An 18,604-nucleotide genomic window follows, 5' to 3' on the forward strand; every position below is an offset into this window, starting at 1 on the left:
AAGAAAAAAATTCTTTTTAGTTCACAGGTGTAATGAAACTTTGGAAGTTTTTTTAGCGGAAACTGACGAATAGCATGTAGTTTCCTTGTAATAATCACACCAACGCCACTTAGCGGTTTACTAAATTTTACACAATGATCTTGATTTTTTTAATACTTTTTTTTTTAGTTTTAAGTCTAGGTCTAAAAAAAAAACAAATTACATTTACTAAGCTTAGTTATCGCTTAATAAAATGATATAGATTTTCATGAAGTTATCTAGTAAAATGATCTATTAATAGGTAGTTTTGAATTAAATTTAAAGCAAGATGTCATAAGATATTTGTCTAATTAACTAAATCTTCTAACTTAATATTTGTCTTTAACCTTAGGATACAACTAAAATCACTGTTTAATTATTGTATCATAAAACACTTTCGTACACTTTATTTAGAATTCAAAATACAAGGAAAAATAAACCACATACTAAAATAGTCATTAAAAATACATTTAGCTTTTTTTTTACAAAGTAAGCTAGTTAGAAAAAAAAAATTTAAAAATGTGCCCTAAAAATAAAAATAAAAGTAAAATGTTTTTAATAAAGTGTCCAGTTTTATAAATCACAGTTTTCCAATATAAATTCATTCAAAATAAAACTAAACTTACATTTTTAATGCACATTTAATCAACAAACAATATAAAAAAAGGTTTAATGTAAACAGATTTGAAATTCAAAAACAAGATTATTTGAATTGCTAATAAACGGCATGTTATTAAGTTAAAAAGGCATAAATAATAAGGTTAGTAAAGAGTTAATTTTATCAAGAATTTGGAATATACTTTATTCAACAATTTTTTTTTTTATAATTCAAAACTTAAGGCAAAAAATTAAATAAATAACTTTAAAGAGCTCAAAACAGAAATTAGCCTAACTTTCAAAGTTTTGTTAAACTAAACAACGATATAAAAAAAGAAAAACAATAGTAGCATGTAATATTGCATTAAACAAGTGTTGAAGTCAGTTGCACAGTTTCTTGTGTTAAAGTTGTCATCACAATAGTAATTGTCTTCTTTTCCTTTCTGTATAATATATGTTAGAATGTTACTACAACATAATACAGTTTATCAAAACCAAATGTTTTAAGTAATTTTTTTTAATTCTTAGCATAAACTAAAAATATTCATTTTTGTAGAACAAAACTGCAACATTTAAAACTATTAAATAAAACTTTATAAATAACAAATTTGAACTATGTTTTGATATTTTGTTACTGATTGTATTTTAAAATATATTTAATAAAGTATTTTTGCACTTTTTTTGTTTGCAAATTTATTTTCTTAAGGTTAAATAAAGTCTTGAATTATATAAGTTAAAATTTTATATATATGTTAAGAAGCTTATAATTAAAGAAAAAAAGCTGTGTACAAAATTTTGCTTTATTTTTAACTTATATCACAAAGCTACCGAATTAAGAGTTCTAATTAATCTATATTTTTGATACTCAGTTTATTCAAACTTACAGCGTTTCCTTATACGTAACATTAAAAAGATAAACAGAACACTTTCTTTTTTTCTGAAAATTTGCATCTAAAAAATACTTTTGAACTAGGGTCGTTATAATTGATGCTTCTCTAATTCAATGGATCGTAAAACATAAGATTTTATCTTATTTTTTTAGAATTGAACGCATGACGATATAGATTAAATATAGAACTTAAACGCTTGATCAACAACAACAGCATCCGAGACAACCTACGACCAGTTTCGTCCTAATTGGGACTTATTAGGTAGTATTAGTGGCGAAAACCCGCTGTTGAGATCAAACCAAGCGGACTTAAATGCAAAACACGGAAGCTATCGTTTGTGGGTAAAGTTGATATAAATTCTAGAGTCCTAACTAGGTCGAAACCGGTCGTAGATTGTCTCAGATGCTTTGTTATTGATCGGGTGACAAAATTAAATATTTATTGTTGATGACGCGAGCATTTCAATTTTGTTGATGATGGCCGAAATAAATACTGATATAGATTAAGGAAATTTTGTAGTTACAATCATGAGATTTACTAATTTAATAGTAAATTTACAATCGGTTAAAATAGATAAAACAATATACATATATCTTAAAAATTATTAAGAGATGTTTTTATAAAGTAATAATCTTCAAAATTTGTATGGTGTTTGAAAATATTTTACTGTTTATTTTTTCAAGAGTTTTACTTAATTCGACATTGACTCTAATTTCAGTCATAAACTAATTTCATATTCTTTTTAACAATAAAATAGCCGCTGATAATGTTTTACTATTTTTCAAACATAACTTTTCATTAAACGAATTTGTACAATCTAATTTACTAACGAAAGACAACGAGAAGCAATCTGAACTCTCCCTTTCTCTTCTCGTTTCTCCACAAGAACCAAATAGTTCACAAATGTCTTCTGCAAAAACAGTTATATATATATAAAAAGCAAGAATTTTTTAGAAAATATAAAAATTTAATGACCAACACAATAGATCAAATTAGTAACTATTTAACATTTAATTCAGTTACTTATTTATTTGTTTACTTGTTTAATAAGTTCAAAAAATTTCTAAGGTTACCTTTTTAAGGATGTTAAATATTAATAAAATCTAATTTAAACGACAAACAGCTAATTTTATACAAGCAGTATAGATGCAACATAATTTTATTTTAAGTTGTTACAATCGAAGCTTCCTCAAGTCTAGCACTTCTAAATTTATTTGCACTTAAATTTTGAAAATTAGACATATGTCGATCTAAATGTAAAATCACAAATAATTTACAGCAGCTAAATTTACAAAAACTAAAGTTATGGCAATTCTGCATAAAAATTTGTGTAAGCTTTAAGTTTACTTGTACAGACTTGGTAAAAATCACTGTGTTTAGTGTTAAAATTAACCCGGAAGTAGGATTCAAATTAGTTAAAATAATTTAAGCGCTACTACCGGGGATATTTTAACACTAACGCAGTGCTTTTTACCTAATCTGGTCCTGTACTTGGTTTTAAAATGTTTTCAATGATTTTAAGTTCTATGATATGAAAAAAAAACATTATTTTATACCAAACTACCTGGTTTAGTTATACTTATTCTCCTTGGATTTTCAAAAGTGTAATTTTGGTTAAACTTAATTTCTTTACAATCATCATTGTCTTCAAAGTAGTTCTTAATGCTTACAAATATAAAATTCAAATTTGTTCCGCTTATTGACGACGAGTAGAAATATCTAAAATGTTAATCAAGTTCAACGTTTTTTAAATAAAACTCAGTTAGTTGACTTAAAAACGTTTGTAAATGTATTCAGCTCGGATTTAGAACTTATAATTATTAATGCTCTAACAGTTTTGTTTATTGAGTTGTAAAAAATAGAAATAAAAAAGGAAACTTTTAAAAGCTGATTAACTATTATTAGAAAAATTATTGAAAACCTTGCCAATGAATAAGAAATTCTTTAAAAATAGGGTAAATGTTTTTAAAGCGTGTATGTAATAAGTTAAAATAATGCAATAGTAGCTTTGTTTTAAGAATATCAAAAATACAAGGTTTATATATAAAGATAAAGTTTGATTCAAAATAGTTTTTATATCATAATCTTGAGGAGGTTTTTTAAATCTTTATTGAATATAAACCTTATATATGTTTTTTTCTCATTTTAAGATGCTAGTTTTAAAACCTGCAAATACTTATATACTTGTAGATTACCATTTTTTTATATTTTAAAATAAAATAGATTAAAAATAAAACATATATTTAATTAAAGAATAGAAGGTTTATCATTTAGTTCTTTAATTTCTTTGAACTATAACAAAAGTTTACAAAAGGTTTTTACTTGCCATAAAAACTTGCAAAAACATCATAGACAGTTGATTAAAATTTTAGTTTTTTTATTTAAAATAACTTAAGATACCCTTTTACAAAGTCATTTTCTTGAAAAAATGGATCTAAACATAATAATAACATACTTTTTTATATTTATAACATACAGCTTAAAATTGGCTTACTTATACTCATCGTTTGATTCGAAACTTCTCACTTTTCCACAGGAAAAGTTGACTGACTTGTTGGCTGTGAAAACGTCATAACTCTTTGCACATGGTCTAATATAAAAGTAAATTTGTTGTTCAGTCTTTAATTGTTTTATTTATGTTGATACAAATTTAAAAAAACGCCTCGAAATTGCATTTTTTTATGCGCTCATGTAACTTAGTCAAGCAACAGCTTTATAATGCAAAAATAAATTAGATACGTGAGATAAAATTTTGTTTATAAAATGTACTAAACTTAAAAGATTTTTGTTATTTATTAACAATTTTAGAAAATTTAAAGTACTAACTCAGTTTCATCCAATAAGTAAGTTGTGACAGCGTTAGAACATACTATCCACGCAGCACAGATAACTAAATTCAATGAATTCCTGTTTTTATAGTTGTTCTTGAAAATATAAAACTTTAAAGTTATCAATTCAAAGTCCAAATGTTTTTTGAGCAGATTTGTTGTAAGCTCTAGTAGTAATTTTGAATTAATATAATTATTTAGAACTGGCTGGATTAAAATATAACTGGATTCTGTTTTTGACCGCGGGTACGGATTAATTTGATTTTACTTTTAAGTTGTGATACTTAATTCCTTAGAAATAGTTATTTCAAAAAGTATGTGAATTTTGTAAGTTTTTTATGATAATTACTAAATTTTCAAAAAAGTTTAACTAACCATGTTCCCTTCTTTGAGTAAAAGAAAACGCTTGATGCTGTTAGTACCAAAGTCTAAAAAATGTAAGCTTTAAAAAATATAACTTGGTTAATTTGTTAACAGTTTACTTTTTGGTACTAAAACTTAAAATATATATATATAGGTTTATATAGTTATTCTACTTTATTAGTTAATTGTTGCAAAAGTTTTGACTTTTAGAGTGAACTAGTTAAAATGTTCTAAATCGTTTTTCATATTTACTAAAAAACATAAGTAATGGTTAGTAATAAACTTAAGTTTTGTAAAAACAACTGAAAATAAATAAACAGTTTTGACTTTGTTTAGTGTAGGACTATATAAATTAAAGTATATGCACGATCATAAAACAAAATTAAATATAGTTTTTAACAAAAAGTACGTTATTAAAAGAAGGAAAATATAGAATTGTATATTAGTACTAAAAATAATATTGTAAATTATAATTTAACCACTAAAAAATAAAAATAGCAGAGTCAGCAACTGAGGTACTTTTTTAGTGGAGTGATTAGAAATACAGTTCAAACGTACAATAAACAAGCAGTATTAAAGGTAATAAAGTTTGTTATTGTGAAAGTAGCCAAAGCATTTTTGTTTATTCCTTTAAATCAAGGCTTCTAAGAATCATTTTTATAATCTCTCGCTCGAAAGAAATTTCTAAAATAACCGTTTCCGTTTATTAGATAACGCTTCTTGACTAGTTAATTAACCATTTAAATTTTTGCTGCATTACTAATTATTTCCCTTAAGAAGGCGACATCGCCTACTTTGGAAAACCCTGTCTTCAGCACTTATATAAAAAAATATTTTACTTGATTAAAACGAACTTTTTTTGTTCAAATTTTACCTCAGAGTTAAATATCGAATGTCAAGCTAAAATTAGTAAATTTGTTAACTAAAAAATGAAAATCTATCACTGCCGAAGTTTCTATATTGCCCTACTAATAGTTATTTCTCCCAAGTAGTTAAAAATACCCCTTTTGGCCAACCTTATTTTAGCTTTGTGTATAGCACTTAAATGTGAGTATTTTTCACAAATTAATAGTTCTTAGTGATAGAAAATTATAAAAAATAAAAGATGTTATCTAAATAAGAATTTTTTTATGCACTAATTTGCTCTTTGAACAAATCTTAGTTTGCTGAATAATTTTTTGAGCAAATAAAAATAAATTTGTTCTTTTTCTATGAAGTAAATATCATTAACTGTTCTTTAAAAATCAAACCTATAGTAATTCTTCATGGTTTTTAATTATGTTTAGTTAATTTTCATTATAACGAAAGGAAACTAAAAACATTAAACAAGTACACTAAAGTTGTTAGTACAATTTATTGAGCGCAGACAAATACTTACAAATTAAAAGTATGACTTTTTTTAATTAGCTCTACAAGATCTAACCGCCTTGATTAACTGATAACAGAGATCTTATGATTTCTAAAGTACTAAAAGTTAAAGTAGTTACAAGAAACTAACATAAAATGACCTAAGTCTCTTTAAAAACATTTTAGCACATCTTATGAAAAAATAATGCAACTTACAAACAGCTTTTGGTCATTTTTTTTGTTCCTTACACGAGATGCACTTGAGTTAGCAGTTTCGTTTACTTTTTCACATAGGTCATTTTCATTAACTATTTCAGTTTTAATGAAAAACTTGTTTTCTTCTAACGCTTTAACGACTTCATAATGTGCATCTGCAATATTTTTCGGTTCCTACAAAAAGTATTGGTTAATATAGTCGTAGATTTTTGAATAACTAATAAATAATAATGTAATAAAACTAAAATGTATATACTTATAAATAGTTGTAAGCCGTTTAAAAATCGCTTTCAAAAACCAAATAAATAAAAAAAGTTGCACTCGACAGTAATAATGTGTCTTTTTTAATATAGTGATTTCTAAAAGCTTAAAACTATTATACTATATATAAAAAGACAAAAAAACAAGCTTTTGTTTCCTCACAAACTTTATCAAAGCGATTTAATGGCTTTAAGTAAAGCAAAAAATGAAATTTTTTAAGATACTTTTTAAAAAAACGAAAGCTTTTTTAGGTTGTTTTGCCTTGTTACCTATTAGTAGACAACAATTTTTAACTTTAATCTAATTGATTAAACGTCTATAATTGTTATGATGTATAAAATTAAAAACATATGTGAAAAATATGGCATTACTAATAGCAGTTTTTAGAGTAATAGTAGTCTGCTAGCTACTACAAACTTCTTATAGTACTGTAGGTTATGCAATGATTAGCGTTTTTATGTTTGAAACAAAACTTGTTTAATTTCATAGCATGTTTAATAACCTAAACTTTAATTTATCAAATATGAAATAGAACTTACCACCAATAAAAATAAAACTACTTTATGGGAAAAGTACATTAGAAAGTTTTATATATGTTAGCTTTGTTATTGCACTATACAAATAATGCAAAATATTAGTATTATTAAACTAAAAGTAGTTAATAGTACAACGTAAATTTAGTTTTTATGAAACATTTACATACGTTTTCTCGATTTGAATAAATTATAAATCCATTTTCGTCTACAACAAAGCACTCTACATCCTGTTAAAAAAAGTTAACTGATTAGTTTAAATACGATCGAATAAGATAAAAAATTAAAAGAAATGTCTTATGTTTAAATTTTTAAATAAGTTTTAAACTTGATATATAAAGAGTTGCCGTAACTCAAAATGTTAATATTGAATGTTGAGAAAAACTGTATATTTTTTTATGAACTAATTATTTTAAAATAAAACTAGCTTTTAGTTTTATACATATATATACATTTATTTATATAGTTTTAAGCATCGTTTAGTTGAATTAAATTTCATTATATTAAAACTATATACATTGATTTTTTGTTAATATTATTAAAAAAAAATGTTTCAACTAATAAAATTATGTGGTGAATTAGTTCAGAATTTTATATTTTAGTTATATCCACAGTAATAGATATAAAATTAAGAGTGTATTTTAAAACAATTTTGAGCTAAAAAGATAATTTTCAGACGTGACTTTAATTAGATTACTACAAAAATCTATGTGAAAAACAAATATTACATTTTAAATATATTTATAGTTTACTATAAAACTTAAAACCAGTTCATGATAAACAATTTAAGATAATATTTTTGTTCGTTAGTCTAGCTCAGAGTTTCATTATAATCCCATTTACAGGAATTTAAAAACAATTGCCCTCATTTATTAGATATTTTACATTTAGTAGTTAATAACCTATTTTCTTTTATTCTGCCTCATTAATACCACTTGATAGCCAAAATCGACCCTAAAGTTAAAGACCTTAGAGAAACCTTTGTTAAGCTCGTTTTGGAAGTCGGTAAAATTGTTCTTACCGTTTTACTTGTAGTTTTCCCATATAGAGATTGATTTGCAGAAGGAAAATAAAATGAAAATAAAAAACAACACTGTCAATTTGTAATTTAAACTACAACTCTGTGTTATTTTTAATAAAATGATAACGACTAAAAGATAAAAATAAAATTTTTATTTAAGAGCTTTTAGTAAATAAAGCTTAAAATAAATTATAGGAGGAAGTTTTTTCAGAACTAATAAGTGCACAACTTCTTGATCAAAAAAATACTTTCTAAATATAAGGTGATGAAGTACTAATCAGCTACGTAAATTTCTTAAACTTTTTTTTTTGTATATTTTGATTAAGTAAAACTGTTACTAGTAGTAAAGAAACCGTGCACATTTTTTTTGGAAAGTAGGTGAACATTAAAAAACTGCATTTGATTAAATTTTACTGATAAGTTTGTTAAGCTTACAGAGCCTTTTATCCAGGTTTAGTTCAAATATTTTGTTTACTCCTTACCCCCTTACACTTGATATTAAACCTTTTAAGTCAACAATTTTTTAAAGTTTTAAAAAAATTTAGTGTTGCTTTTTGCGATTCTATTGGAACATTATTTTTAAATCTAAGTGATGGTTGAAAATTATAGTTTTGCTCTTAAAAAAGTAAAAACAAATACTTAAAAGTTAGTAACCACAATAACAAAAGTGCATACAAATTAATTTGAAGTACAACTAACTTCTGAGCAATACTTGAAGAATGAATTATTTTGTTCATTATCAATGACTGTTTTAATTTCATTTCTAAAACTTGAAAAGTTTCTAAGATAACCTGTAACTATAATTTGATTTGTTAATAGTGTATTTAGATTTGTGTTATTGTATGCTTTTTTATTCTTATAAAAAGTTTTTTGTTTTGTTTTCTAAGCGAGCTATTCGCTTTTATTAATAGAGACATGAAACTTAGACTTTATAAAACATGGTCAAAATGTATCAAAGCTTTTGTAACGTTTTTAGTATTTTTTTGCATTAAAATATTCATATCACACGGCTCTAAATAGTTACATATTAAAAAATATTTTTACAGACTTTCTTTAAAGTACAGTTTAGTTTGTATTAAACGTAAACGCATTTTCTCATACAGTAAAAATTAATTTCTAACTAGAAACCTGAAAACATATTTTATAACTTTTGTTTTATGAAACACAGTAAGTTTTTGAACATCTTAAGTATAAGGTTAGTTTTCAAATTAGTATATATATTTTTGTAGTTTTTGTCAATTTGACTAACAATAACAATTCTTTTAAAAACTCTATGTTATTTTTAATAAATTAAGCTGTAAGGAACGTCACAATTTAAATCAAAAAAATACTTGTTTAACCAAAAACCAATAATATTTACTCATGTAAAAACTCTAAGTAAAATTTCAGTTTAATTATGTTTTTGTTTACTTCAGAATACAGTACTTGTAGAAAAATTTTACAGTTAGTATAGTTAGTTAGAGGGTTAATGTTAAACTTGTTTTATTTACTAAAATTAGGTTAGTAAAACTTTCTACAAATATCAACTTTTTAAAGTTTTTTTTTAGGAGTTTATAATTTATTTTTTTTAATATAGATACACCACAGTAATTAAAAAAAAAAATATTTTTACCGTTTCCTTATTTAACAAAAAATTAATACTTTCTTTTAATCGTTTTATTGTTTTGCCTCATACAAACTCTACTTTATCTAATAAACTTCGTTTTAGAACTTTTTTGATTTTACAACTGCATAACAACACTTATATCGCAAAAGTTTTAAGAACAGTTAAAAAGTAGCATTTAAAAAAATAATAGTTGTTAGGTTTCATAATTAAATAACTAAAATGTTTGTATTGCTAACAAACCAGCAGCGATGTACCCATCAACTAGGCTAAGTTTGGCAGACAAAATTGAATCTTCTTTGCAACTTCCTTTTCTAATAATAGAGTAAATTCTTGTTTTATCACCTCCTATTGATGCTAATCTTCTGTAGTAATCCGGATATTGATTATTCTTAATCCTGAAAATATTTAGTTGTTTAAATTATCTGTGAAATTCTCAGTCTTTAATCATTCTTTTTAAATGTTATATATATTAATTTTTTATTTAAATTGTTAAAACACTAAGCTTTTCTCTGAAACAACTGTTTCACTGTTCTGTAAACATAACAAACTTTTAGTCAGTTTATTTTATATATTTGTCAAAACGAAAGAAACTAGTTTTTGAGTGTTTTAGACTAATTATCTTTCATTGAATTATATAAGCTTGAAAACCTCTACAATATTATCTTTTTTTTGAGTTTTAAACCAAAATAAATTAAAAATCATACATGAACACATAAAAATTACTTTAAAAGATTTTCTTTGTATCGCACACATTCTTCATCAGTATATTCATCAGTGGCCTGCTTGCTCCAATACCTTCTAAACACTCCTGAACTGGTAACTATAAAACCCATTTCAACTCCTTTTCTAAAAAGTTTTAAAGTTAAGGTTTATTCTTTTTGATATAATTTTAAGAATTAAACTCACAAAATAATTTAAAACTTGATAAAAGTTTTGGTTATTTACATTTTAATAAACAAATAGTTGGTTTATGTGTTGTGTATGACTCGATAACTGAAAGGTTTTTTTTTGTACACCAGGTCCTTAAACCAAACTTTTTGAGCGTTTTTTTTTATCGTTAAATAAACAATAAAGTTGTTTCATATTTTTATTTCCAAAAATTTTGTTTTCTTTATTTGCACGTAGTATAATTGCATATTGCTAATGTTTATAAAGTAAGTTTGAAACAAATGTTTATAACAATTTATAACTTTATTCTAACGTACTTTCCATTGTAGATCATACTGCTACTTCATGCAATGGGTACAAGTAGATATATGTTTATGTTTACATAATCTTTTAAAATATATACAAAATTTAGTTTTATTTTTCAACAGTAAAAACTTTTGTATACTTAATTACATCGATAGTACATTCATTTACTATTCAGAATAAGGCATATCAATCTTAGTCTATGTTGTTAATATTTAAAAAAGAACTTAAAAAGAATAAAAGTTAAAGACCCTTAACTTAATTCTTGGAGGTTACCTTATCCATAATTAGTTTATTAATATGATTTAGTGGTTACTATGCTGTACGATCGATTTACATTAGAGTTAAACTAACTCAAATAGTTTTTCGTTTTCAAAATCTTTCCATTGCTTTTCATAAACACTTGTTTCTTGAAAATCAAATAGAACTGTGTTGATTAGTTGATTATCACCTGAAACAACAAACTTATTTTAAGTACTTAAAACTTAACTTTTTTTTTTTCTTAATATAACACACATTATCTGTGTTACAAATTTTCTAAAAAAAAAACTTTTAAAACTTCAACCTTTTTACAAAACTTAATCAATTATTTTAAATTAAAAGATTTATAAAAGTAATAGTTTTTTAACACTTCTTAAAAAAACTAACAAATGTAGTCATTCGGATTGCTAGACCTAAATTTGTTCTTTAATAAATCCTCGTTCGTAAAAGTATCGTTTTCTTGTATAAAGCGAGTCTTGCTTGAATTCATTTTACAGTAGTTCCAGCTTTGTGCTAAAAAGTTTCCGTTACTTGTATCATTTTGAATCATCAAGCAAATTGCTTTATGTCGAAGATTAGAAGCTTTTGAAGTTTTAACCTAAAATTATTTGTCTGTTGTATCATAATTAATTTTTAAAAGCGTATTAACATCAGTATTATAGAATTTTAAGTAGCTTTGAATTTATCTTTGGCTATAATTTCGGGCATAATTCTTACCAACACAGGAAAACATCTTTACAGTCCCAATTTTTAGACATTCCACTTAAAAATCAAATGTTACCATATTTTGTAAACTAAACTATAACAACGTATTTTGATATTTATGATATTTTTTAAATGCTTGTACTAAGATAAATATAATAAAGTCAGTTTACTTGTAAGTTAGTTTATAAACTTGTTTCATTGCGCAGTTTTTTGATGTTTATAGTTATGATAAGTAAAACTACTTTTAGAAAAACTTTAATTTACAAAATTTGAACTTTAAAAAAAAAAAATTTTTAAAACATTTATTTGAGTTTTTAAAGTAAGTTTTAACATTTTTAGCCAGCCTTATAAATTATTGTTTTGTTCGATTTTAAACAAAAAGAATACCATCAATTATGTTTAATTTTTCAATTTATATTCAATTTTTCGTGTCAAAAAATTTGACTTTTTGGTAGCTTAAATAATAAACTTATTAAAAGTTTTCCATATTCACCTTTAATTTTTTTTTGTAACAGATAAACATAAAAAATTGAATTAATAAATTACTTTTGCTTCGTTTCCAGTCAAATCAAAGATTTCTAGTCAAATTCATAACTATTTGATTAAATAAACAAGTATTTTTAAGCTCTTAGACATAAAGCTATTTTTATAATCTAAGTTATTTGTTTATAATATTTTAGATATAATATATTAAAACACAATAATCTTTTCTTATTTTCAACTGAATGTTCTGATAAAAAATTCAACTAGTAACTTATTTCTTTATAACTTTAATGCCTGACTATACTGCGTTAATAAAAAAAAATTTTAAATAAAAAAATTGATGTTAAAAAAATTAAAATTTGAACTTTGTCTAATTCTATACTTAATAAATTTTCAACATAATTTAATTTAACTATAAAGCTTTTATGAAAACTTGGGTTTATTTTCAGAGACTTTTTGTTAGGTTTTTTAGCTGGTAGTTATTAAAAGCTATCGAAGTACTTTATACGTTTATACTTATCTAGACTAATCATTATCATTATAGCTATCAACCGATTTGCAGTTTTCTTCGTTATATTCTGGAGAGTATTGTTTATCTACAAACTCCTTTTTGTGTTTTATTTTTAAAGTTCCGTAGGTGTCAGGTATGAAAATTCCTAACGAAAAACTTGTATCTGGAACAGGTTGGTAAAACATTTTTCCATCAGATAGTATGGTTCTTTTCTAAAATTTCAGATGTAACATTTTATTAAAAAAATAATGTCCTAAAAACACTTCTATACTTATTTTTAAATATAAATTATAAAGTTGTTGTTAGTAGAAATGATTTTAAACAAAAACTGTTTTAAACATTTGTATCTAAAATACAATGCTAAAATTGTTGTATTTGAAATATAAGATTATAAAGTAAGACTATATAGGTATAAAACTAAAGTTTAGTTTTTATTTTACTGATGATACTTTTTTGAGCTAACATCTTACTTGGCTACTATGTATTAAACGTATATATAATGTTTAAAAAAGTTGCTAAAATAATAGTAAAAAAGAATTATATACTCTTAACTTTGTTTTTGTTACAAGAAAACTAATTGAATAAATTTGTTATTGTTGTTATAGTATTAGATTTATACATATTACGCTATTATATAGTATAATGAAATACGTTTAACAAAGTTGAGTACATTTTAATTTTCAATTAAAAAAGTAAATTATCTGTCTGCAATGTGATAATGTTCTGTATTTAACTTGAAATTGTAAAACAATTTATTCTATTTTTACTTCCTTAATGAATTTTTTTATAGAAATTACTTTATAAACTTTTAAAGTAAATTTATAAAAAACAAACAATGTTTTAAACCCGATCTACAACTGGTAAAGAAAAGTTCTTAAGTTGTTTTGATCCAGTTTCTCTGTGCATTATTGCTTTTCTAATGTCCGGATTAGTTTCCAAAAGACTCATATCAATGCTTTTTGTTAAAAAAAAATTTAGTTAAAAAACAATATTATATTTAAGTGGATAAAGTTTAAGTAGTTATGCTTTTTGTTTTAATAAAGTTTAACTTGTAATTATTTTTTGAAAAACTATCATGAAGGCAGTATTGAAAGAAAAACAAAAAATGCAAAGTTTTAGCTGTTATATTTTTAATAGAAACTTTGTTAACCTTAAAAAAGTTTATAGAATTTAAATCAATGTCAAAAACTAAAGGTAGTCGACAGATTATTAGCTTTAATACTTTTGCATTACGTATTCTTAAAAGTCAAAAATAAAGATAATGTGAGGTAAGTTAATTACGGATAGCAACAAATTTTTATAATTATTTCTCTGCAGTGTTTTTAAGTGCCACTACACAAAGACGCTTATTGCATATTTTACCAGTTTTCTCAACAATGTCCACGAAACTTATTCAAAAAAGATTGTATATTGCATATGGTAAGCTTTGGGTAAATGAAAAAAAAAATTTGAAGAGATAACTTTGTTGCAAGATAAGCTCATTTAACAGACTAATCACTAATAACTGCATTGTCAAAACCTTTGCTACTAAATCTTAACAACGACCCAATAACTTTTGGATAAATTCAATATTAAAAAAATTAACTGTTTCAAATGAGCATAAAAAATGCTTTTGGATTTTAAAATGCCCAAAAACTGAATACTAGTTTAGTTGTGAAAAATATAAAATTATTTAAGTAAAACACAACTGTATAAGTATTTACCTAGTTTTAATTATGTTTTGTATTACAGACTTTATCATTCTTTAATTAGTTTGTGAATAAATTCAACCAAGAAAGATATATTTATTTATGATAAAGTTTAGCTAAATTGAATAAACAATGCCTGTGATTAATGCCCTCTTGTGAGTTGCACATATGAAACACCAGACGTCGATGCTTCTGTAGTTGCCGCTTTGCTTATCATTCACAATAATGTTCACATTAGTGCAAATTCTTCAAAACCAAAGCCTCCAAAGATGGACCGTCCTCGAATAGGGACAGACTGCAACGAAGAGGGTTGGAATATATTTGTACAAAAGTGGACTATTTTTAAAGATAGCATGGAGATGACAGAAGTAGAAAAAGGCCGTCAACTGTACCAGTGTTGTGAGGAAGATCTAGGCGATGCTATTCTTAAGGGACATAAAGATGTAGTAAATTTAAGTGAGCAAGAGCTTTTAAGGATGATCAAGCTGCTTGCATTTATTCCTGTTTCAGTTGTTGTACGACGATCAGACTTTCTTAGTGCAAGACAGGATTTGACTGAAAACACTAGATCATTTGCTGCACGTTTAAAGGGAAAAGCCAGTACATGCTCGTACACATGTAAATGTCCAAAGGATGGCTGTAATCAAATGATAGATTTTACAGACATAATCCTAAAAGATGTCATGGTAACAGGTTTAGCCGATGAGGATATCCGTAAAGAGGTGCTAGGATGGGAAAATCTAGATGAGAAAAATGTCAATGAGACAATCGGTTTTATCGAAGGAAAAGAGATGGCACGTAATGCAATGTCAAAACCCGCTGTTACAGCCTCAGTTTTCTCATACAAATCCTCAAAGAAAACCACACAAAAACCAAGTTGTAAAATAACTTGTGGCATTTGTAGTAAATCAACTGATAAATTTGTTTGAAGCAGTAAAAATATGAGGTATATTGAGTGTTCTGCCTGTAAACAATGCTGGATAAAGTCCTGTAAAAAAGATTATCAAAGCCACCAAAATTATGCTGATGAGTCAAATGCACTTCTAGTTAGTGGATTGTATACACCAAATGTATACAAATCCTTAAAGAAAACCACACAAAAACCAAGTGGTAAAATAACTTGTAGCATATGTAATAAATTAACTGATAAATTTGTTTAAAGCAGTAAAAATATGAACTATAGTGAGTCTTCTGCCTGTAAACAATACTGGATAAAGTCCCATAAAAAAGTTTATCAAAGTCACCAAAATAAAGCCGATGAATCAAATGCACTTCTGGTTGGTGGATTGTCTACACAAAATTCTGATAGCTTTTGCATTTGAGGTCGTAGGAAAAATATGTTCGAGCGTAAAAACGTAAAGAAGAAAAAGGAGGTACAGGGACAGAAAAATGTATTTCTACACACAGGATGGCGACAAAAACCGCAAAGATCCCAAAGCAATCCTCACCTACCTCCACATGATAAGAAGTCATTACCTTACGTCAGAAAGAGTGTTATGACTTACTATAACCCGCAGATCTTAAAAATGTGGCGTGACGTATGGAATAAAAAGGAAGAATCTCTTAGTACTCGTTTTGTTAAGTCTCTGGAAATATAAGTGAGAACACAAAATCGTTGCCACCACTGAATTGCGGTGATCATGTCGTGATACTTAATCAAACAGGTAAATTTCCTAGCAAGTGGGGGAAAAGTGAAGTGGTGGTGGAAGTGAAGGACTGCCATCAATGTGTTGCCAAGGTTAATAAATCAGGTCGCTTAAGTGTTCAAAATCGTAAGTTTCTAAGAAGATTTACCCCTCCTGTTTGCAAATCTCTAAGTAGTATCCCTTATCTGAGAAAAGCAAACATACCACTGTAAAAGTTTGTCTTTTCTGGTAAAGTCGAGAAAAAAGATGTCAAGAAAAGTTTTAATTTTCTGTGTTTTTTTATTTAAAGAAAGATTCTTTATGAATAAGCATTGTGTAATTTCCCTCTGTACTAATGACTTTCTTCAAAACTAATGTAGAACTGGAATGGCTCGGATTTGCTTTGATCTATATTTTCTTGACTTATATTTTTACAGAAAAGCAAACAGACCGCCAAAGTTTACTTGCGAACAATAATGTGTCCGGGATGAGCTTGTGAAATTATCGGATTATTTGAAGAGTTTCCGTCTAAGATTTTATAATGCTTTTCAAAAGCTTCGTGACACCGATGTTGCTGACATTCATTTATTGTCAAGTTGGAATGTTCACTGTAAATTAATGTTTTATGGTCTAATGAATGAGTTTCAGTCCAATGGTGACGTCATAAAGTTTGTAGTTGACTTTGCAGCAGACTTGTCTAACAGCCATTTGTTCAAAGTGATCTTGGATAAGGACGCAGAGATTGACTTTCAAAAATTCGAACTGTTGGTTGGTTTCGAGTATTTGGAAAATAAGTGTAGCAGTATTTCCTCAGTGTTTAATGCTATCAGTAATGCACCTTCTACTTTGTTTGAAGTCGAAACTATGATAAAGATGTTTATCGGCAAATTAAGTGAAGTTTCAAGGTAATTAGATGAATGGCGTGTGGTTTCGTTCTTCAAAGCTGAAAAGTTCAAATCGGTGAAGCAATTAAGTTTTTGAATGCTTTGCAACTATTTTCTGATATAGAAATTCTTAACAAATAGATTTTATACAGCAAAACAAAAGCTTTTAGTTTTAAATGATTTTTGTAGCAATAAAAGTAAATATAAATTTATTAAAGTGTTAATTAGGAAGCTTATAAAACATGAGGTTTTTGAGTTTTTAGCTCTACAACTTTTAAACTCATGAAATATAATAAAAACACCTTGTGTAAAGTTTGAGTTTATTCAAAGAAACTTTTAAAGAGGGTTGGTTCGATTCAAAACTTATTTTGAATGTGGTAACTATCAGAAAGACACGTTGTGCAGAACTTCAGACGATTTTAAGAGCACTTATTGTTTTTTTTTAATTTGAAGCCAAAAAATAGAAAAATACAGAAAATAAAAAACGTGACCGTAAAACTTTCTTTAAATTGTCTAAATTTCCTCACAATGGTTTTCTGGTAGTTGTTTCTCATGTAAAACAAGTTAAATTAAAAAGTTGAGGGTAGCATTTTTTTACCTCATACAGTTTACATAAGAGTTGTTTTCATAAAATTGAGCCTAATACACCTAAAAATTTCTTCAAATTACCTCAAATTTTGCATAAGGTGCTTTTATGATATTTCATTAATATAAGTAAATATTGTGTTGAAAACTCAAAAATTGCATTTTTTATAACTAAAAAGTTAGTTATTTACATATATGTAACTCTAACTTAAAATTTTGTTAAGTTCTGAAGAAGACGTTAAAAATTTTTGTAAAGTTTTGAACTAATTAAAAGCCTTTTGCTTTACAAGATGTTAAAAGGTATCCGTGGTGTGCGACTTAATAACCGAAAGATACTTCGTGCACCAGGTTCTAGGACCAAATATTTTGATCGTTTTTTTCTCGTCGTTCGATAAACTATAAGTTAAACAAAAAAAATTTAATACAAAACTCTAAAAACACTATGAATCGATTAAAACAGTAAAAAAACTTTTTTTCATCTTTTAATGACCAAATAAAAGACTCGTAAACACATTTATAATTTAGATGTATCTAATTTTTTATTTGTACATTTAGATTAAATATGAATGATAAAAACGATATGAACTTATAAGAACTTGTTTTTAGTTGCAATTTTTTTACTAACAGAATATATAACTTTAATTTAAGCTTTACAAAATTTCCAATATCTTTCATAGTAGTTTATTAGAATTAATGCTAAAAATAACAATTTATCATTTAAAGTTCATCAGCTTTTAATTTGTTTTATAATTTTTCGTTAGTAACAAAATGAATTTCAATCTAACATGGTTTAATTTAAAATATCAAAACAACCTTTTATAGTCAGACTTGTCAGTTTCACTCGAAAAACCGAAAGTGTTGAATGTATCTTTATTTAATTTTGGATGAGTCAACAGAATGCCTTCATCAGTTACCATAAAAACGTAAGAATTAACACTTAACCTGTAAGTTTTTTTTTTATAATAAAAGTTTTTCTACTTCTGAGTTAACT

The 18,604-nt window shown here is 25.6% G+C and overlaps 1 protein-coding gene across 2 annotated transcripts in view; it reads right to left on the reverse strand.

The window, feature by feature from the left end:
• Positions 1 to 755: 755 nt before the first annotated feature.
• LOC145835834 (voltage-dependent calcium channel subunit alpha-2/delta-3-like) overlaps positions 756 to 18,604 on the reverse strand; it is a 47,948-nt gene continuing 30,099 nt past the window's right edge. For both annotated transcript variants that reach the window (XM_082943568.1, XM_082943567.1), the window contains 16 exons: positions 18,427 to 18,555; positions 13,678 to 13,786; positions 12,873 to 13,043; positions 11,520 to 11,730; positions 11,226 to 11,322; positions 10,404 to 10,526; positions 9,921 to 10,075; positions 8,774 to 8,871; positions 7,224 to 7,283; positions 6,260 to 6,433; positions 4,709 to 4,761; positions 4,332 to 4,412; positions 4,000 to 4,095; positions 3,070 to 3,224; positions 2,336 to 2,415; positions 756 to 1,058 (listed from right to left, as the gene is read on the reverse strand). In XM_082943568.1, coding sequence (XP_082799694.1) covers positions 930 to 1,058; positions 2,336 to 2,415; positions 3,070 to 3,224; positions 4,000 to 4,095; positions 4,332 to 4,412; positions 4,709 to 4,761; positions 6,260 to 6,433; positions 7,224 to 7,283; positions 8,774 to 8,871; positions 9,921 to 10,075; positions 10,404 to 10,526; positions 11,226 to 11,322; positions 11,520 to 11,730; positions 12,873 to 13,043; positions 13,678 to 13,786; positions 18,427 to 18,555 — 1,921 coding nt within the window. In that variant the 3' untranslated portion in view covers positions 756 to 929. The remainder of the gene's footprint in view (positions 1,059 to 2,335; positions 2,416 to 3,069; positions 3,225 to 3,999; positions 4,096 to 4,331; positions 4,413 to 4,708; positions 4,762 to 6,259; positions 6,434 to 7,223; positions 7,284 to 8,773; positions 8,872 to 9,920; positions 10,076 to 10,403; positions 10,527 to 11,225; positions 11,323 to 11,519; positions 11,731 to 12,872; positions 13,044 to 13,677; positions 13,787 to 18,426; positions 18,556 to 18,604) is intronic.

The sequence above is a fragment of the Thalia democratica genome, chromosome 5 (genome assembly GCF_965202585.1).
Source record: "Thalia democratica chromosome 5, ktThaDemo2.hap1.1, whole genome shotgun sequence".
Lineage (NCBI taxonomy): Eukaryota > Metazoa > Chordata > Thaliacea > Salpida > Salpidae > Thalia > Thalia democratica.